General features: G+C 39.0%; 1 protein-coding gene across 2 annotated transcripts in view; it reads left to right on the forward strand.

Moving 5' to 3' along the window:
* Positions 1-22096, forward strand: part of ANGPT1 (angiopoietin 1) — a 203861-nt gene that overhangs the window by 137382 nt on the left and 44383 nt on the right. For both annotated transcript variants that reach the window (XM_043507427.1, XM_038390976.2), the window contains 3 exons: positions 157-284; positions 3377-3478; positions 17448-17614. In XM_043507427.1, the coding sequence (XP_043363362.1) occupies positions 157-284; positions 3377-3478; positions 17448-17614 (397 nt within the window). The remainder of the gene's footprint in view (positions 1-156; positions 285-3376; positions 3479-17447; positions 17615-22096) is intronic.

Below are 22096 nucleotides of genomic sequence, written 5' to 3' on the forward strand. Positions count from 1 at the left end.
CTGAGGTGTTATGTAGGTATAACAGGCGTAATACTTAAATGTTAGCCTAGAATGATGTGGAAAAGTGGAAAAGCTAACAAGAAATAAAGCCGCTTTGATATAGTAATTCCTAAGGTTGCTATTGTAATCTGCATTATCGTATTTTCTGTTTTGCAGTTTTACTAAAGAATGCAAAAAGAGAGGAGGACAAGCCATTCAGAGACTGTGCAGATGTGTACCAAGCTGGTTTTAACAAAAGTGGGGTCTACACTATTTATATTAATAATGTATCAGAGCCTAAAAAGGTAAAAATATATGTGTTTGTGTTTGTTTTTGCTTGTTGATGTAGATGTTGCTCTTGGCGTGAGGGAGCATTCTGCATGGTTATGGAATCTTTACATTGGCAAAGTGCTGTATTAATATAAATCACTTGGTCCACCTTCACCCTTAGGAAGATACTGGAAGGTGAAGTAAATGGAGTATCTTGCCTGGAGTGAGTCCCAACCCATCCTTTCTCTCCACTGACTGAGGATCCTCCCTAAATCTGAGCATATACCTACAAAATATGATCTGTCTTCTACTCCTCAGCAAATGGCTGGTCTTTACAGTTGAGTCAGATACCTGGCCAGCAGTTCTGTCAGAAATACATGTCTCCGAAGATTAAGGAGAGAATCAGGGATACCCAAGAGATCATATTTTATTAATTAATGATCCACAGTCAAAAACAATCATCTGTTTATAATTAATCACTGATAAATAGTTCCCATTACATTCCAGAAATATTGTTCAGGATGAGAAATGGGGAAAAGGATAAACCAACACTGGAAGAATACTGTTAAGGCAAATATTGATATAGTGATATATGAGAGGTGAATACAGAAGATAATTGAGATGTCTATAATGAAAATTGGAAAATCTTCTTAGATGTTATGAAGCAGAATTAGAGAGACCTGAATAGAGGTGTTGAAACTGTTAAACTGGAATTGTAAAAGACTTGAAAATAACTGGCAAATTGACAGTGAGTTGCACTTGCATTAGTTTTGTTCAAGTTCACAAGCTGTCCATGGAAGCTTTGTTACAAACTTTTAAATTGTATCTGAATATCCACAAGGTTTACTAGGTTACTGATCTTGGTGTGTTTAGTTTGAGACTAGCACTGGGATAGGTAAAATAGGGAAAACCACATTGTGCAAGTCATGTTTTATTTCTCTGGTATCCCTGATTGGAAGAGCTAACCAATGCAATCAGGATAGTCACCCCAGAAACTATTCCATTTGGTTTTTCAGAGAGGCTGCATTTTAGTTTTCTTTCTGTTTCAGAATATATATATTCTGCTGGCTCCTGTGTCTGTCTACCTCTGGTAGCAAGGGCCTGATACAAAGTCCACTGAAGACAGTGGGAAAATTCCTATTGTCTTAAGGGACGTGGAATCAGGCACGTAATCCGTAAATCTAAAATGAGCCTAATTAAACTGATGTGTGTTATGAATTAGTAGTTTTTTCATCCATGCATCTAAGCAGAGGCAAATACTTAGTGCATTTGGAGTCCTCTTCATCTGAATCCGCAGAAAAATAATAAAGTCCATCACCACCACTCATCATAAGAAGTCCACCACTCACAGATGCATAAAAATAGTTATTAAAATTATCACCTCTTTTTTGTTCAGGATTAAACCTCAAAACATGTTAAAAGGTGTTTAATGGCTGAATGCCTTGACCTTATCTGGGACAGGAGCCAGTTCAAGGCTTTTGTTGGCTAGAATTATGCAAAGCTAATATTGATAATCAACTTGATACTCCTTTTAGTATGGCAGGTGTTCACATCCACCCCCATGGAAAGTGCCAGACCACGCAAGGCTGGCTAATGCATAATTAGGTGCTGTAATTTGCTACACCTCTCAAAGAGCATGAAAACTTGTTTTATAAGGCTTTTTATTACAGGAAAAAATTATATTATGTTCCTTTTCCATATTAAAATATTAACACTCAAGACATGAGAAAGGCTTAATGCATTAGAAAAATGAAAACTGGATTCCTGGGTTCTAGAGTTGAATTTTAAATAAGGTACATCCATCAGTTAGAAATGTTCACTGAAAATAAGACTAAGACTAAGAAAACTAAATCCTGTAGATAAATGGTTTGACTTGCAGTATCTTTGCTGAAGGAGGACAAGAGCCAAAATGTTTGTCTAACAAATCATGTTTCTTTAATTGTTATTCTGAATCTGGTTTACATGTCTGCAGTGGTCAACATTCTCCTTTCCTCCTACATGTGCAAGCGGACTTAGCAAATTCAAACAATGAAACAATCACAAAGCATCAACATGAACAATAAATCTTAGAGTGAAAAGCATGGAACTGATTTGTCTGAGGATGAATTATTGTTTTTTTATTGACTGATGTATAATAATTTTTATTTAAAGGAAGTGGATAATGACCATCAATTGACAGAGCAAAAAAAACCATTAAATTACTGGGCAACATTGTCCATGCTGATGGATGTGATCACAAAATACTAGGTTGATTGATCAGAATTCTTCAACTCTCTGTATAAATACATACCTTATTTCATAGGCAAATGTAGCTTTATTAAAGAGCACAGAAATGAAAACCTGGAACAATCACAGTGCCAATAGGGGAAATGTATCTGATCATGAAAATAATGCTTCAAGTAATAATGCTTCAAGTAATAGTGTTAAAATGGTGGAACAGAAAAGAAGAAATAATAATAAATGACAGTTTTAACCTTTCCTTGCAGTATCCCAAGAAAAATGAAAAGGCTGCACAATAGGATGCATTTGAAAGTTGTGTCATTTATAAGCACTACTGTATACACATAAAACATAAAATATCTGTTGATTATTATGTGCATTGTCTTGTTCTATTTAAGGATCACATTGCTATTTATGTATAAATATGGAACTTAATGAGAGCTTTATTGTGAAATCATGGTAGGATGCTGGTCTACAATTTCAGTACGGGTCATACACTCTCCAGGGATAGTCCTACATAGCCCCATCCTTAGTCTTTCCACTTTATCTATACCTTTTGTATGTTGCTTGTCTTCTTAGATTGCAAACTCTTTGGGGCAATGATTATGTCACTATCTGTGTTGGGACACTGCCCGGTATATTGTGGGTACAACCTGGATTTAAATAAGAAATACATGCGTTTATAAATAATGTATCATCTTTTCTACATTTTGGCTTCACTGTATCTCATTTTCCTGCAAGAATCTATGATAATTTCTTCCGATCCTGTGTAACACTGTGCTACAAGCACTAGGTAATACTTGATCAACTGAAAAAGTACTAATGTTGGAAGACTATTAAGGAAAGTTGTCTTTTTTTGAGTGGACATAATTTTGAAACTAGTATCATTATTTTCATTATTACCTAGGTCTTTTGTAATATGGAGATCACAGGAGGAGGATGGACAGTTATACAACACCGAGAAGATGGGAGTCTGGATTTTCAAAAAAACTGGAAAGAATACAAAATGGTAAGGGTGAAGAATTTACAGTAAAGTTAGAAAAGTAATCCCTTGAACATTAGATTTTAAGCTCTATGTGCCCTAACATTCAATTAAAATTACAGTATAACCCTGGCAGCATTAAGGAATCAGGCGTATGGACTGGGTAAATGTAACCTCAGGACAGGATGCAGAGAGAAAATTTCTAGACACATTAAATGACTTCTTCTTGGAGCAGCTTGTCCTGGAACCCTTAATGGGAGAGGCAATTCTTAATTTAGTCCTAAATGGAGCACAGGATCTGGTCCAAGAGGTGAGCTGAACTGCCTGATAATAGCAACCACATTATAATTAAATTTAACATCCTTGTAGGAGGGAAATGCCAAAGAAACCTACCAAAATAGTATTTTAACTTCAAAAAAGGGAACTATACTAAAATGAGGAAGGTCATTAAACAGAAATTAAAAGGAACAATCACAAGGCTGAAATGCCTGAAAACTGCATGAAAATTATTTAGAAACACCATAAAAGAGGCTCAAACTAAATGTATACCCAAAATTTAAAAAAAACAAAACAGTAAGAGGATCATAAAAATGCTACCATGGCTAAACAGCAGAGTAAAAGAGGCAGTTAAAGGCAAAAAGTCACCCTTTAAAAATTGGAAGTCAAATCCTAGTGAAGAAAATAGAAAGAAGCATAAACTCCAGCAAACCAAGTGTAAAAGTATAATAAGGCAGGCCAAGAAAGAAAAGAGCAACACAAGACATAAAAACTAAGAGCAAAAAATTATGTGGGGCCACTGGATGATCAAGGTATTGACAGAGCACTCAAGGGAGACAAGACCACTGTGAACATAAGAACAGCCATACTGGGTCAGACCAAAGGTCCATCTAGCCCAGTATTCTGTCTTTTGACAGTGGCCAATCCCAGGAGCCACAGAGGGAAAGAACAGAACAGATAGTCATCAACAGATCCATCCCGTCGTCTTCTCGCAAAGAGGGCCTAGAGACACCATCCCTGCCCATTCTGGATAATAGCCATTGATGGACCTATCCTCCATGAAGTTATTTAGCTCTTTTTTGAACCCTGTTATAGTCTTGGCCTTCACAACATCCTCTGGCAAGGAGTTCCACAGGTTGACTGTGCATTCTGTGAAAAAAATACTTCCTTTTTGGTTTTTTAAACCAGCTACCTTTTATTAATTTAATTTGGTGACCCCTAGTTCCTGTGTTATGAGAAGGAGCAAATAACACTTCTTTATTTACTTTCACCACACCAGTCATGATTTTATAGACCACTATCATATTCCCCCTGCCCCCTGAGTTGTCTTTTTTCCAATCTGAAAAGTCCCGGTCTCATTAATCTCTCCTCATATGGCCTCCGTTCCATACCCCTAATCATTTTTGTTGCCCTTTTCTGAACCTTTTCCAATTCCAATATATCTTTATTGAGATGGGACGACATCTGCGCACAGTATTCAAGATATGGGCGTACCATGGATTTATATACAGGCAATATGATATTTTCTGTCTCATTATCTATCCCTTTCTTAATGATTCCTAATATTTTATTAGCTTTTTTGACTGCTGCTGCACATTGAGTGGATGTTTTCAGAGAAGTAGCCATGATGACTCCAAGATCTCTTTCTTGAGTGGTAACAGCTAATTTAGACTCCATCATTTTATATGTATAGTTGGGATTATATTTTCCAGTGTGCATTACTTTGCATTTATCAACATTGAATTTCATCTGCCATTTTGTTGCCTAGTCATCTGGTTTTGTGAGATTCTTTTGTAGCTCTTTGCAGTCTGCTTGGAACTTAACTATCTTGAGTAGTTTTATATCATCTGCAAATTTTGCCACCTTTTTGTTTACCCCTTTTCCCAGATCTTTTATGAACACATTGAATAGAACTAGTCCCAGTAAAGACCCCGGTGGGACACCAGTATTTATCTCTCTCCATTCTGAAAACTGCCCATTTATTCCTACCATTTGTTTCCTATCTTTTAACCAGTTACCAGTCCATTAGAGGACCTTCTCTCTTAGCCCATGACAGCTTACTTTGCTTAAGAGTCTTTGGTAAGGGATCTTGTGAAGAATCTAAATGCATTCTTTGCATTACTCTTTACTGCAGAGCATGCAGGGGAGAACCCCAAACCCAAGCCATTCTTTTTAGGTGACAGATTGAAGGAACTGTCCCAGATTGAGGTGTCAATACACGAGGTTTTGGAACAAATTGATAAATTAAGCAGTAATATGACAGTAGGACCAGATGGTATTCACACAAGAGTTCTGAAGGAACTCATATATGAAACTGCAGAACTACTAACTGTGGTATCAAGTATCAGAGGGGTAGCCGTGTTAGTCTGGATCTGTAAAAGCGGCAAAGAGTCCTGCGGCACCCTATAGACTAACAGACGTATCGGAGCATAAGCTTTTGTGGGTGAAGACCCACTTTGGACATGCATCCGATGAAGTGGGTATTCACCCATGAAAACTTATGCTTCAATATGTCTGTTAGTCTATAAGGTGCCACAGGACTCTTTGCCGCTCTAACTGTGGTATGTAACCTATTGCTTAAATCAGCCTCTGTACCAGATGACTGGAGGATAGCCAATGTAATGCCAGTTTTTGAAAAAGGCACCAGAGGCAATCCTGGCAATTTCACATTGGTAAACCTAACTTTAGTAACAGCAAATTGGGTGAAACTGTAGTAAAGAATAGAATTATCAGACATATAGATGAACACAATTTGTTGGGGAAGAGTCAACACAGCTTTTGTAAAGGAAAATCATGCCTCACCAATATATTAGAATTCTTTGAGCGTGTCCACAAGCATATGGACAAGGGTGTCCTAGTCAGTATAGTGTATTGGACTTGGAGAAAGCCTTTGAGAATGTCCCCACCAAAAGTTCCTAAGAAAAGTAAGCAGCTGTGGAATAAGAGGGAAGGTCCTTTCATGGATCAGTAACTGGCTAAAAGATACAATACAAACAGTAGGGATAATTCATCAGTTGTTTGTCAGAAGTGGGGAATGGGCGAAAGAGGATGGATCACTTGGTGATTACTTATTCTGTTCATTCCCTCTGGGACACCTGGCACTGGCCACTGTCAGAAGACAGAATACTGGCTAGATGGACCTTTGATCCTACCCAGTATGGCTGTTCTTATGTTCAGTTTTCACAATGCAGAGAGGTAAAAATGTGCACTGTTGTTTTTTGTGTGGGTCTGGCACCCAGTCAGGGTACCGGTACTGGAGATATGCCACGCTCTCTGGGTTTCAAGTTCTGCCACTTCTGTTGTAAGGCAATGCCTGATCGTGACCCTCACTGTCACTGCCCTAAGTGCTTGGAGGAGGCTTACATGAGCATGCAGTTCTGGTCACCCCATCTCAAAATTGGAAAAGCTTCAGAAAAGGGGAACAAAAATAATTAGGGGTATGAAACAGCTTCCATATGAGGAGAGATTTAAAAGACTAGGACTGTTCAGCTTAGAAAAGAGACAACTGAGGGGGGATATGATAGAGGTCATAACATTACAAATGGTGTGGAAAAACTGAATAGGGAAGTGTTATTTACTCCTTCATATAACATTGGGTCACCCAGTGAAATTAATAGGCTGCAGGTTTAAAACAAACAAAAGGAAGTACTTCTTCACACAATGCACTGTCAACCCGTGGAACTTGTTGTCATGGGATGTTGTGAAGGCCAAAAAATTGGGTTAAAAAAAGAATTAGATAAGTTCATGGAGGACAGGTCTATCAATGGCTATTAGCCACAATGGTCAGGGACACCCCATAACCTCCAATTGCTAGAAGTTGATACTGGACAACAGGGGATGGACTGTTCAAAATTGCCCGGTTGTGTTCATTCCTTCTGAAGCATCTGGAATTGGCCACTGTCAGAAGGCAAGACATTGGGCTAGATGGACCATTGGTCTGACCCAGTATGGCTGTTTTAATAGGAATTTGCTGGCCTGCCGTCTACAAAGAGCTTCTTTTCACCCCCTTCCAGGTTCAAAGATCACACCCTCAGCCTTCTCCCAAAGCCTTATCAAACAAATGTGTTTTGTAGCATGCCTGGAAAGTCACCCATTTCTGCCTATTTCAGACCCGGGGGCAGAGCAAATTCCAGAGTTCTTGAGCCCTCATGGAGAAGACACACCAGCAGCCCCCTCTTTTTTATAATGAGAGTGATCTAGCTTGAATGCCAGTATTGACTACAAATGTGCTAGTTTGGCCAGGAGAGAGGCAGCCTCTCAGGTAGGCTAGTCAGAGGCTAGTCATAGCCAACGCCTTAAATTCCATCTGGAAACCAATGGACAGCCAATGTAGATCTTGGAGCACTGATGTCTTATGCTATAAGGAAGTCCAAGAAGCTTTGTCTAAACCAGGAGTAACTGTTATTATGGAGTCACAGGCTGATGCTGTTGATGTCAATGGGAGTTGCACTCAGCACTTTGCAGGATCAGACCCTTAGTTCTGATAGGAGTCTGAAGTTAGAGAGCCTAGTATACTTTGTGTATGGGACACAGACACACACACACCTACAGGACAGCTGGAGACTGAACTTTACAGTCATCCGTTAACCTTACCATTTTATGAAAATCAGGGATTTTTCCATTTGATTTGGTTTGAGTTACTATATTTTCTGTCTTTCCCCCAAAAATGAGCTAGATACATCCAAAAGATGCAAATTGCTGACAAAATTTTATGCATGTGTTCCCAAATATAATCCCCAAATCTAGGTATATCGACTGGTGCCACAGTCACAAGGAGAGCACATCTTCCCTGCGCAACAGTCCTCCCTGCCCTTGTGTCCCTTATAAAGATACACTGCAGTATTCTCAAGCAATACTCAAAATGCTGCATTTTACAATTGTAATATTGCACAATTCTGGGCCACTTCTCCTATAATATGGCCAGCATTGGCATTATTATAGCTGAGAGGGACAACTTTCAGCCTGGTATGGGACAACACAGCTATCCTCCTGCCAAATTTTGGCTGGCTGTGATGGTCCAGCAGGGAGGACAGTCTGAGGCTGCCATTGCCAATTCTATTTAGCTAACAAAGAAAGAAGTTGCAATTGACACTTCCTACCAGCAGGGGCCCAGTCTGATATAGCTGTGGCTCCTACGTACATCTGGCTTGGGTCCTTCCCAGGCTGAACCCCAGCCCTGTAGGCTCTGAAAGTCTGCAGAGCAGTAGGAGCGTGTCCAGGACACGTGGGAAATGCCAGGCACAGGGAGGCCACTGTGAAGGGAATTTGAGAAGAGGGGAAAGAAGATGGAAGGATTTGAAGAAGAGGGAAGTGACTGGGGAAGTGCCACTTGAGGAGACACTGAAGCTAAATCGACATTGCACAGTTAACCTGGCATCCAGGTCTCAGCACCCAGGTTAGCCAAGCCAGGGGTGAGCATTCCCATGGCAAAGCCATACCCACTTTGCTGTGTCCTCACTGTTTCTTCTCTCACCTGCCTATGTCTGGAGGCTTAGCCCATTGGTCTATGTGCTGAGACGGCTGGGATTGTTTTCCTAATAAATTATGGGGCAACTTGTCTGTCCTTTGTGGAGGATGTAGGAAGGGCATTGAAAGGCTAGCAGCACTTGAGTGATTTAGCCAGCATCCTGCCAGCAAAGTAAGGGGTTTGGGGGTGAGATTGGAGTCTGGGGGAAAGGGAGGTTCTTGCAGAGATGAGACTGGGATATGGGGACAGAACAGTCTTGGTTTTGTACTAGAACCCTGAGGCAGGGTTTTTGCAAACTATGTTAAAATCAATAAGATGATGGAAGTGAGCTAAGGATAAATGACAGGAAAACAGTATGCTGCAACTTTATAAGTAGTATATTAATATATGTGCTCAAATTTCTCATGCTGGAGGCATTATAAATCGCTTATGTGTTGGAAAATTTATTTATGTTCAGCAAGTGGGGTATAAGACGTAGAAGTGATCCACTTCTTTCAAGTATTTACTAAAAAACTTGGGTTTTAGGAAATCAGTTTTAGTTCCTGAAATGTGGATCATATATTCTCTGGAGCATAGCCTTTTATGGAAATCAACCCCTCCTTGATAAAGAATTGTGTGACATACCACTTTACTAAATAAACATTTGTCTTTTTAACTGAAGTGATTACTCAGAAACTTGTTGCATTCAGTGGGTGTTATAGAAAAAGAAAGCATGTTCGCATGTTCTCATTTCTTGTCCTGAGGAGAGAATCTAGTAGGATTTGTAGTGCCCAGTGACAGTAGGTATGGTATGAAAGTAGGTGGATGAGAGTTATGGTGGATATGTATTTATATGTTGCTTTGTATGGTGATTGTTAACTTACTTATCATCAGCATTTGAACCCGGGACCTCTGGAATTAAAGTATAACTTTTTATAGCTTGAGCTAAAGGATAGATTCAAAACCTATTTGACTTCACTAGGCTTTGGATCAGGCCCAAAGCCCCCTAGCTGGCAGATATCACAGATTCATATCTTTTGAGTACCAAGGGAGATTTCTGCCACACTGGAAGCAAAATACATTTGTTTCCTTAATTTATAGTATATTTTTGCTACTGAATGGAAAGTTAAATATATTCTTTTGTTTGAATTCAGTCATGCTTTAATTATGCTTTAAAATCCTATCTAGCACTGTCCTCCCTGCACAACTTTTACTGGATAACATCTGTTTCAGGAATTGTGTTGATATGTGGCTATATATTCATATGTCTACTTTGCCTACAATATTTCAATATGACACTATTAATGTATGTTAACAACACCCAGATGGTGGTCTTTTCAAATCAGAAAGAACAGGAAAAGTTCATTTATACAAAAAACTGTTAGCTGTTGAATAAAGCAAACTATTATGTATTCCTTACATGTTATGCATCTAATAAATGTTGTTTAATGACATAATGATCCATATATCACCTTACTGTAGCTCCCGCTCTTTACTGGAGCACTGCAGATATTGATTGGATTACTTTTTGGTTGGTTAAAAAAAAAGGTTAAACAACAGATCATAATGTTATTTTACAACTAAACTATTTTCTGACACCAAAGTGACAAGTCCAGTTTGCCTTTTTTTCACACTCCACACACACTTACAAAGAGCCCATACAGAGCTTTCCCTTCTACAGAAATCCAGTAGTACTTGGGAAAGAGTATGAACAGAGTAGCCTTCTGTAGGATCCTCAGCACCTTACAGTGGAATTGAGCTCTGTGTCCATTCCAGTTAAGCAGTATGGAAGGTAGCATTTAATGCAGGCCTGGGGAAGGGTCAGTAGATGTCACATAGGGATCTTGGAGGGTCAGCGGCTAATATTCCGTCTAGGCAGAAGTAGCAGTTGTTGAAGATCTGTACTTCAAATCTGGATTTCTGTCCTTATGACCCCTGCATAAATTCTGTTTTCCCAGGCTTTGTATGGGAAGTGGGGAATTTAAGTTTTGATTAATCCACTTAAAATAAAAAGTTGTTGCTACCTACCAAATGCCGCACCACATGACCAAGAGTGTGGGCCCCCAGTGTTCAAACACCCGTGCTTAAATCACGGTATTCAGTTCTGCACTGGGAGATGAAACTGACTTTCCAGTCTCATTTTAGTCATTACAAGGTAAATTACAATGTTTAACTCTGAATACCTCCCCAGAAAATCACAGTATTACTTTAACAAACTGTTTTATCAAAATATCTTATCTTTGGTGCTGTGAAGGACATAAAAGATACAACTACAGACCAGAACATAATTTTCAATAAGAAGAACGTTGCATAACCCAATGTGTTGGAAATGGAGAAGTCTATTGACTTTATCCCAAAATAATTTTCACAAACATTCAAAGTCCATTCTGTATTCTCAGCTAAGGCACCCGGAGCTGATTATTCTTTATGGCTTCTGGGAAGACATCCCCGCTGTAAAACACTGAATTATTAGATGTTTTCTTCAGTGAGTTGTCTGACAGGAGATGAACCCACAGGATATACTGACTGTGTCTGGTTTCAATTTTTGTTTTGTCTATAAAAAGTCAAAGCTTCCTATGAGCATTATCAGACAAAATAAATAAAGTAAGAGAGATAATTGTTTAATGAACTTGGAGTAACATGATTCAAGTAGAATACGCCTACAGATTTTGCCAAAGCTAATAAAACTCTTTTGCACCATACTTATTATTTTTGAATAAACGTCAACTTTGTGAATTCTGAAGGTCACTTTTAAAAGTTGTCTTCAATTCAGTTTTTTTGTACTCCTGACTGCTTTTGTTATTTTGACTCTGTTAATCACAGTGCACTCAGAGGTGAAGCAAGGCAGACCTTGGGTGGTATTTGTTAACTGGTGTAAATATTATAAAATATTATAATATCGCCTCTGATTCCTAGTAAAATTGCTTTATGGATCAGTGCTGCAGTGAATTATTATTATTATTATTACTATTATTGCTTTTTAGAAAGCAGTTGTGCAGTATATCAGAATCTATAGTATTTGCTCTGCTATAGGACAGTAGTCACGAACTTTTTTTTAATCAAATGTATGCAATGGTGGGCAAGTAATTACAGGGAGTATTACATCATGTCATTTCTACGCTACAGAGACAAACATTAAACTCATGTTACTAACACATGTATAAGAGCTACCTAATGAAAACCATCCGATGCATCCAATGAAGTGAGCTGTAGCTCACGAAAGCTTATGCTCAAATAAATTTGTTAGTCTCTAAGGTGCCACAAGTACTCCTTTTCTTCTAATGAAAACCAGAAATGTCCCAAAAAATATCACCCGCTTACCCCTCAATTGGGTGAATATTCATTAACCTGACACTTACTCATGAGCCCTTTTCTTTCACTGAACTAGGAGTAACTTTTCCTAAAATACAATCTTTTCTCACATGTAAAGCTTCCATACGTGACATTTCAGCACCAGAAATACAGATTCATTGATGCTGAAATAATAAACAATGGCGCGGGACAGGTAGGCACTGCCAAATTTCTAACCTATATCTGTGACTTAAAGATCTCTATGTTAATTTATATGGATAAGTAATGTTTATTCTTCGATCAATTAGATGGCTCATTGGCTCTTAAAATGGTAAAGAGCAAATTCAAGTACTATTGTTACTATATATTTCATAGCAACTTGCAGTGTTGCCAACTCACATGATTTTTGGTGTGTTTCCACATTCCCTGGAGTTATTTTATTAGGTGAGTCTCAGTTTTCATCTAAAAAAATAAGTAATAATTTCTCATGATTGCAGAGAATAACTAGAAAATGTGACCTGAGTGCACTCTGAAAACTCAAATCTTAGTAGGCAAATAAAAAGAATCTGACATTTACTATTTAGTTAAAGTCTTGTGATATTTAGGCCAATCCCATGGTTTTGGGGGCCTGACTTGTGGTTTTTAAATGCTTGGACTTGGCAATACCACATTTTTGCTTCACGCACCGAAGCCCTAGGTTTTCAAATGCGCCATGCAAGATTTCTAAACCTACATCTTTAGCCATATGCATGTCATGCTTCCGAAGGGAATCTTTGCCTTCTATTTGCGTCCCTAGCTGTGTAATGCTTTGCTGTACAAAAGAAATGCAAAACAGCAGACAGTTTAATTCCCAAGAAAACCCCATCCATCACACTCAGTATTTATTATGATGGTTTAATTAGTTAGGATTCATGGATTATTTAAATTACCAAGAGAAATGTCTTGTATGAAGTGAACATATCTTATTCAGCATGGCTTCAAGAAGACCTTCTCTAATAGATCAAACATATTAGGCAGGTCAGGCTCAGTAACACAACTGATCATTTAAATGATCCTGAGATTTCTAATCTAACTTTCAGTAATACATTACAATATGTCTTTCTAATAGGATTCAGCTTCTGAAAACTAACATGACCACCTCTTTCTTCTCTTTTTTCTTCTTTTGCCCTTCCATTAGCTTCTATTGCAACTTAATTTCCTCTGGTCAGGAGAGCAAACCACTGAGCAATAGATTTTCATTCCAATCTGATGTCTAACGTGAGAGGAGAGAAGGAAGTGTAAATCCTTTCCTACTGGGAATGTAAAGAATTACAGTAGAACCTCAGCGTTCGAACACCTTGGGAACGGAGGTTGTTCTTAACTCTGAAATGTTCGTAACTCTGAACAAAATGTTAAGGCTGTTCTTTCAAAAGTACATTGACTTAATACAGCTTTGAAGCTTTACTAAACAGAACAGAAGGAAAATGCTTCATTTAGCCATCTTAACTTAAATGAGACAAGCATAGAAACAATTTCCTTAGCTTGTCAAATCTTTTTTTAAACTTCCCCTTTATTCTTTTATTGGTTTAGGTTTTACACAGTACTGTACTATTTTTGTGTGTGTATGTGTCTCTGCTGCTGCCAGATTGGGTACTTCCAGTTCCAAATGAGGTGTATGGTTGACTGGTCAGTTCGTAACTCTGGTGTTCATAACTCTGAGGTTCTACTGTATTATTATTAAAAAACAACTTTATGGTGCCTTGTGTTTATACAGATCCAGAATATAAAAAAGGGATATGTTCCATGTCCTGAAAAGGCTACAACCTAAATAAGATAGGATAAGATACACAAACATAAGTTACGAAATAGAGCAACTGTTCAGAACAGATCATGCCTTATGGTTATTAATTATGAGCAAAAGGGAGAAGGGATTTCCTGAAGAGGTCTGTTCCAAAGAGAGCTCAGAGGAGGATAAAGTGTGTGCTCAGTGAACAATAGCAAGGATAACAAAGAAACAAAAATACAAATGTTTTGGATAAACCCTAATGTTGCAAGGCATAAATCAATCACTAACTAGTGGGGTTAGAAAGAAACATTGCTTGTGGGAAGGTTGCTCCATAACTGTGCACTGCAGAGTTTACTGCACCTCCCTCTGAAGCAGGTGGTGCTGGCCACTGTTGAGACAAGACATTAATGAAGATGAACCACTAGTCTGATTCTCTATGGCAACTCCTGAGTTCCTAGAACTGGGATAATGTCCCAGGTGTAGGAGCTAGAAAGGAAAAAGCCAAGAATGTGAGAAGGAGGGTAGAAAAGAGAAATAAGGAGAGAGGACTAAGAGCAACATAAAAGAGAACATGACAGAGATAGGTGGGAATGCAAATATGCAAATAAGGGGGAGAAGCTTGTATTTTATTTGGTAAAATATACGTGCCAATAGTGTGGTTGAAGCAGTAGTTAAGGACAGGCACTAAGGATAGGCTTGAGTATTGGGAGGAGAGAGGCCAGAAGGATGGGCAGTAGTAAGTAAAAGATTACAGTAATCAAGGCAAGCAATGAGGAATGTGGGAAAGAGACAGATTTTGGAATGATTAAAGGGGATGACTTTCTGAGAGATGATATATGGGGTGGTAGAGGAGAGAGAGAGAACGGTCTCCTTTAAGATCACCATGTCATTCCACTTATTCCATCTGTAAGACTGACTGTAGGCTACTTGACTTTGTTTCTTAAAGACTAAGCACTTCATCCCCATGATTCACTTGATCTCCACTGAGGCAAGAGTTCAGAATCACAAGGTTCAACCTGAGCAAATTTCTTCCTGATACTCCTGGGCCAGTCTCAATTAGCTTATAATACCAGTTGGCTCAGTCTTCTGCTCAAATAGCAAGTGGGTACTGGTAGATTTTAAAAGAAAGTGAGTGTTGCTGAAAGTGTTTTATAACATGCTGTAATTATTGATAGGTGATCCAGTTTGGGAATAATCGGAAATCCCTCCCTGCATTCCCAGAACATTGACATATCTTTTAGACCCCATCTCAATCCTTTTAAGCTTAGAATCATAGAATATCAGGGTTGGAAGGGACCTCAGGAGGTCATCTAGTCCAACCCCCTGCTCAAAGCAGGACAAATCCCCAATTTTTTTTGCCCCAGATTCCTAAAGGGCCCCCTCAAGGACTGAACTCACAACCCTAGATTTAGCAGGCCAATGCTCAAACCACTGAATGATCCCTCCCCCCAATAGCTGCTGAACTATTCAGATAGGTTTATTTTTCTTTAGGAGTTTGGTTTTGGAACATCTTTGCATTTCCTGAGTGAAATCTTAGCTCCATTGGAGTCCATGGGAGTTTTGCCACTGACTTCAGAGGAGCTGGGATTTCCCCCCCCCCCCCCCCGAGTCAGCAGCCAGGCCTGGAACCAGACTGTCACAGTACAGAGAAAGAGGCTGCTTTCGCAGTATTTCTTTCTAGGTTCGGAAGCAGGAGTGACTAAAATATCACTCAACGCACAATGATTTGCTGCCAATCTTGCAGAAAAAAATCTCTCACAAAATTGTTCCCCATTTAGTCAATTATAACTCCCCAGTAGCAGGGAAATCTATTCATGGTTCCTCATTTTGCAATAAAATGCACTTTCTGGAGAAGTATACTGAGGCTGTTGATAGCAGAGCATATTGTTCAATTCATCGTCTGAGACTGGGGGGAGGGGAGAGGGGTTGAAGATTTAGGGGCTGAGGGGAGAATAACTTCCTTTGAAAAACGGTCTGTGAAAATACCTGAGATTTGGTGCTGTCGGGTCAATTCCAGAAACAAAAAGGTGTGCTTCAGAAGTGTGGTTATGAGCCCGAGTTGTAATCTCTGGCAGGGACAATTTAGCAATAGGGGGTGAAGTTTATCAGAGGCAAGAAAATCATCCAGTCCTTCATTCTATTGGTGGAGGAATTTTAACCAGGGTTTTTCATAAGCCCTTCCTGGCATATCATTGTGAGAGAGCCATTAGGGTTCCATTTCTGTTTTCCCAACTCAAGAAGTTTGGATAAGCATGAGACAAGCCTGTGATTATCTGAACTGAACCTGAACACAAAACCGTCTCAGGTTTGTTCCTCACTGGCTGAACAGAACTGCAGTACTGTACACCACTTTCATTGTTTTTAGGGTAAAATGGTGAAACAGAGATCTCAGATGTACACAATTAATTACAAACTGTTGCCTAACTTAAATAACATTGGAAGTCATGGAATGGTGTCAAATATCAAAGAACAGAGTAACATGTGGCACAGAAATACCACACATAATACTTAAACCACAATTCATTGGGGGAAATTAGCCAAACTCTTCATTTTATTCTCCCGTTTTCTATATTTTGTACAGTTATTCAGTTTAGTTAGAAAGAAATAAGATAATCTGAGTATGTGGAAGGTTAATAGCACTTGCAACCACCTCTTATTTATTAGTTATTTCTTCATATTTATAAAATAAATTTATAGCCCGACATGCTGTGGTCTGAGCATTGACCTTTAGGTTGAAACAAAAAGTAATACAAAAGGACTGTTAAGGAATATAGTCACCTGAACCCACATCTTAACCCCACCTCAGTAGTCTGAGAAAACATGGCCTGTGATGTAGGTTCAGAAGTTAACAAATCTGGACTCTGATAGGCCAAGGGTGATATGGGTGAGTACCAAAACCAAGGACCAGCTCAGAGAACATCCTGCCCAGCACCTGTCCTTCATTTAAATGGGAAGGCTCCAGCTCGAGCTCCTCTGTTGTTCTCAGTTGAAGCAATATGTTATGGCAAAAAAGACAATCTAGATCTCAAACCATTGAAGGCTTTTAGATTCAAAGCAATTGCATGAATTCCAACCTCAAGTTAATTGGTAGCCAGTGCCAAATTTAGGTGCATGTAGTCCCACGGCACCACTTAATAAATGGGCTGCAAAATATCTGCTGTCTTCAATGTCTGAATGATCCCAAGGTGAAGGCTGATGTGGAGCATATAATAGTTCTCTAGTATTTCAGTAGCAGACAAGGAAATAACATACTACTTTGTCCTTTAAAGTGATTTTGCACCTGAAAACATCAACTAATTTTAAACCACAGAATGTCCTTGCAAGGTATGTATTAATAGATCCATTATACAGATGGGCAAACTGAGGCATAGGAAGGTTAATTAACTTGCCCTTAGAGTATATAAGAAAAATGTAATGATAATTTTATTACAGTACAAATATTACACCAACATTAAGAAAAATAATTAAATTCAATTATTTTACCAACTTTTTTCTAGGGTTTTGGTAGCCCATCTGGTGAACATTGGCTGGGAAATGAGTTTATCTTTGCAATAACCAGTCAGCGGCAGTATTCTCTAAGAATTGAGTTAATGGACTGGGAAGGAAATCGGGCATATTCACAATATGACAGATTTCATATAGGAAATGAAAAGCAGAATTACAGGTAAGCATTTATTGATGTTCTGTTGCCATTGGGTACTAGATCTTGTTCACTGTTTGCAAGTGAAATAAGTGAAAGGATAATAATCTAGTATTAAGCTGCATCCAACTTTTAAATTAAGAGTACAAATATAAACCAAAAATGCAATTTTCCAGAGATAGAAGTTGAGAGAGAAAGTATTACGTATGACGACAAACTGTATGGCACAAGGGTCAGGGCACTCTGAAATTTGTTAGCATTTGGTGAGCAGTGGCCATTATCTGGTAGCCTACTACCCCACCCCTGAAAATCTTGCTAAGGAGAACAACCAGCCAGCACCCCTTGAGGACTCTGGGGAGAGGGTCTACTGTTGGTAGGTGTTAGGCCCTTGCCTCTACCCCAGAAGTCTGCAAAGGTAAAGTTAGGGGTTTCTGGACTCTGGAGGTTCCTGGGAGTGGAAGGCATTGAGGTTTTGTTACTTGAACTTCTAAATAAATTGGCAACCATTCATTGCCTACCCCTGTGAACAGACCTTTCAGGTTCCAGTTTGTGTGGCCCTTAGTCTGTAAGGTTCATTCTCCAACTCGTATTAACAGTGTGGACTTTTCCACCGTCTGTCTAAGCAGGACTATTGCTCCCAGGGGGAAAGGGAGGAACCAAACTGAGATGAGATCCTGATTTCACCATCCAACAGACCCATTTAAAACTTACCACATTTTTTAGCATATCCAAAATCAGCTGTGCCCGCGCAACTTAATCTAGACCATGCTGGTCCCAATGATTTCATATCCATCCCTCACATCTTTTCTAAGCCTAAAATGTCTGCAGACCAAGCCAAGATCTTTATTTCTCTGGGAATGTTGGTACTTAAATGTTATGGTATCTTAACCCTCAGCAACCAATGGAAGAGTTAGTACACTGTTTCTTAGCAAATTCAATGAGATACTGGGCACCTTAGGAGGTCCTGTGCTCAGCAACAGGTGATTTGTCATGCTCTGTAGCACAGTTCCTTTCCTCTTTAATATAAGCTCCTCTCCTAAACCCTGGTATCTGAAGAACCCCACTCCTACAATGGTCTCCATATGGGTTGGCTACACTGCCCCAAAATTCGGACTATGGGCATGTGAATATCAGTGCACGCCAATGTGGTCTGCTGTTCCCCATGTGCACACAAAATAAAAAGTTCCTAGTTTGCTTTAATGAAGTCCTCTTCACACTCAACTACATTAATGCAAACTAGGAACCTTTAAATTTGTTCCCACAGTGTCCACATGGAGGAATTACAGAGCAGTGCTTTGTGTGCACTGCTAGTCATGCCCTTTAGTCTGAACTGCAGGGTAGGATAGACAGAGCCATAGACAGTTTACATTATCCTCACATGTATTTTTTTTTAATTGTATGCATCCAGGAACCATAGTCTATCTTAACATTTTGAGGATTTTAGTGCTTGATTAGGCAAAAAAGGATACAGATCCTTCAAAGAACTGAAAATAACATTGAAGACTATATATTTTACTAAGATCTCTCAAACTTTCAACCCAAGGTGCAGCTGCAAGTGAAGAGGATAGACAGAAGCTAGATTATATTGCAAAGGATTTCAATGCAGATGAAAAGAATAGTTCTATAAACCAATGGCTAGGCCTTGATAAGAATATTGAACATATTAATGTAATAATACTACTAGTTATTATACCTTGAAAAAGCTATGAGTTTATTATACATAGTTGCAACTCCTCCACTTTTCTATCAGGACTTCCAATAGCACTAAGAAGGGGAGATCAGTAAAAAAGAAAGAACACACTAAAATTCAGAATTGCTTAGAGAGAATAGTAACATATATGACTTATGTGGTTTAAAACAATTTAGTAATAAAAAGACTACTTTCTTTGGGCAGAGAGTAAAGCCAAGAAGAAGGGAAATGAGTTTGAAATATATCCTGAATATAAAAGGCAAAACATCCAGCAAGTGAAAGATCTGAGAGAAATGATGCATAATGTTGTTAAATTGTTGTCCAAATGGTTCACATTTGGGTACCTAAAGTTAGACTCCTCAATCCATATTCAGTTGCCTAAATGAAAGTAGCCTAAGCTTCAGAAGTGCTGAGACACCACAATTCTCTTTGAACTTCTAGTGATGGAGAAGTTGCATCTACTTTGCACTTTCTCCTGATAGAACTCTGCATCTAAGTGGTACATGAAGCCTTATCTGCCCTTTGAATATGTCCGTTGACATATTGTATCAAGGACCAGACGTTTCATTTACAATTCTCCTATGTAAAATTAGTCCCTGTGTGGTGAAAAGGATGGTACTGAAATCTCAAAGGACAGCTACAGGGAATCAAGACTGTTATTCATGATCTAGATAATTTGCTCTATTATTTTATCAGAAAGAGTGGTTAGTGGACCTCATTAAGGTATAATAAATAATAATAATGTATGGTCTCTAATGGAATATGAATGACAGAGGCTTCAAGACTGGGTGAACTACTGTCAAACAGAAGAACTAGAAGGTATGAATTTAGGAGGAAGGATGGGCACCAAAAGAATTCAAGTGAAATTTCTTTACACTGAGATAACAGATCAAATACATTTAAAAAAGTAGCAATGGGAGCAACCAATAAAAAAACAGTTTAAAAAAGAGTTGGACAAGTAATTGAAAATGGAAAGTACATGTGGTACAACTATTGCCTCAAAAGGAAGGGTGATCCCAGACATTCCTTTTTATCCTGAAAATGTCTGTGCTATTCCGAGTACATTGCACCTTTCAATGAATTCTGCCACTTGTGAAATGAAACACCCTCCCCCATTCCTTTAATTATTATTGTTTATGGTAACACTCATGATGTGCTAAGCACTTTCCAGACATTCAAGAAGAGGCAGTCTCCCACTCTGAGGAACTCTTCCTGTCAGGATGTAGACAGACAAGCAAAGAGAGGATCAATAAATAGGGAGTGGTAATTCTTGTACAAGTTGTCTGGATTCATTGTAGGGAGCACAGCAGAAGTGAGTCTTTAAAAGAGGTTTATATAGGGGCTGGGCAAAGCTCAATCTATTTAGCTTAACAAAGGGAAGGTTAAGTATCTGCATGGGAGCAAATATTTAAAAATGGGCTCTTCAGTCTAGCAGAGAAAAGTATAACATGATCTAATGGCTGGAAGTTGAAGCTAGACAAATTCAGACTGGAAAGAAGGTGTACATTTTTAACAGGGGGAGTAATAAACCATTGGAACAATTTACCAAGGGCCAAGGTGGATTCTCCATCACTGACAATTTTTCAATCTTGACTGGATATTTTTCTAAAAGATCTGCTCTAGGAATTATTGTGGGGAAGTTCTATAACTGTGTTACACAGGAGATCAGACTAGATGATCACAATGGTTCCTTCTGGCTTTGGATTCTATGAATTGTGTGACATGCTCACAAACAGGAGGAAAAGGTGAGGATGAATCCTTGCCAGGTGAGGATAAGCAGGAAAGGGCAGAGTTACACAGGCAGAGATCCTCAAAGATTTGAAATTTGAAATCAAAGTGAGTCAGGTGCCTAATACCTTTGAGGATCTGGGCTATAGAGCTTTGAAAGTACTGTCAAGAAGCGTAGATTTGATGAGATGGCAGCTGGGGAGCCAGCAGAGGGATTCGAAGGGAGGAGTAACATGATCAAATAGACAGGCAAGAAAGATGGCTGTGTGGCTGCATTTTATATAAACTGAAGGGGTGCAATGTGTGTTTCTGGGAACTTAGAGGCAGATTGAAAATGTTCATTTAAATTTCATTTACATCTGTGTTGGGCGAGATTTTGCAGAGAGCTATTGACAGACCAACAGCTCTTGATAACTATGTATTCACTTATCTTGTGTGATGACAGAATCACACAGAGACTGTTATAAAGAGCCAGACTCTGTCTGTGACAAGGTAAAACAGCAGCCTGGAAAGGGTTGAAAGATCCCTGCCTATCACATGATTGAGTGAGGTATATAAAGAGGAGGAAGGTAGGTCCAGGATGTGGCAGAGAAAGTGTGTCCTCATTACCCCTGGGTGGCTGAGGCAGCAAAAAGCCTCTGGGGATTGGGACCTGCACATTTCAGTTGAGTTGTTTTATTTATTTAGAATTGTTTAAATCCTTTGTTTTAAACAGTAAAGTGTGCCCTGAGGAAAGGGGCTTTAAAGGACTGGGCATGGCATTTGCTTCCCTTCCCAGCTGATGAAACGGCCCACCAGCATAAAAGGCTTGATCCACAAAGGGACTTAGGCATCTAACTTTCACTTTAGGCACCTAAATACAACATTTGGTGACACTAAGATTCTGAAAACCCCTACTCAGCAGCCACCTAAATCTGGAGGTGCCTAAATGACCAGCAGAAATTCAGGCATCTAGGAAAAGTCACCTAGGCACCTGAGTTCCTGACAGTAGGTATGCACAAAACTGCCTAAGTCCTGCAAACTACTTTCAACCTTAGCTCTGGTTTAACAAACTTTTTATTTGACTCTGGAAATACACACACACACAC

The sequence above is a fragment of the Dermochelys coriacea genome, chromosome 2 (genome assembly GCF_009764565.3).
Source record: "Dermochelys coriacea isolate rDerCor1 chromosome 2, rDerCor1.pri.v4, whole genome shotgun sequence".
NCBI classification, from domain to species: Eukaryota; Metazoa; Chordata; order Testudines; family Dermochelyidae; genus Dermochelys; species Dermochelys coriacea.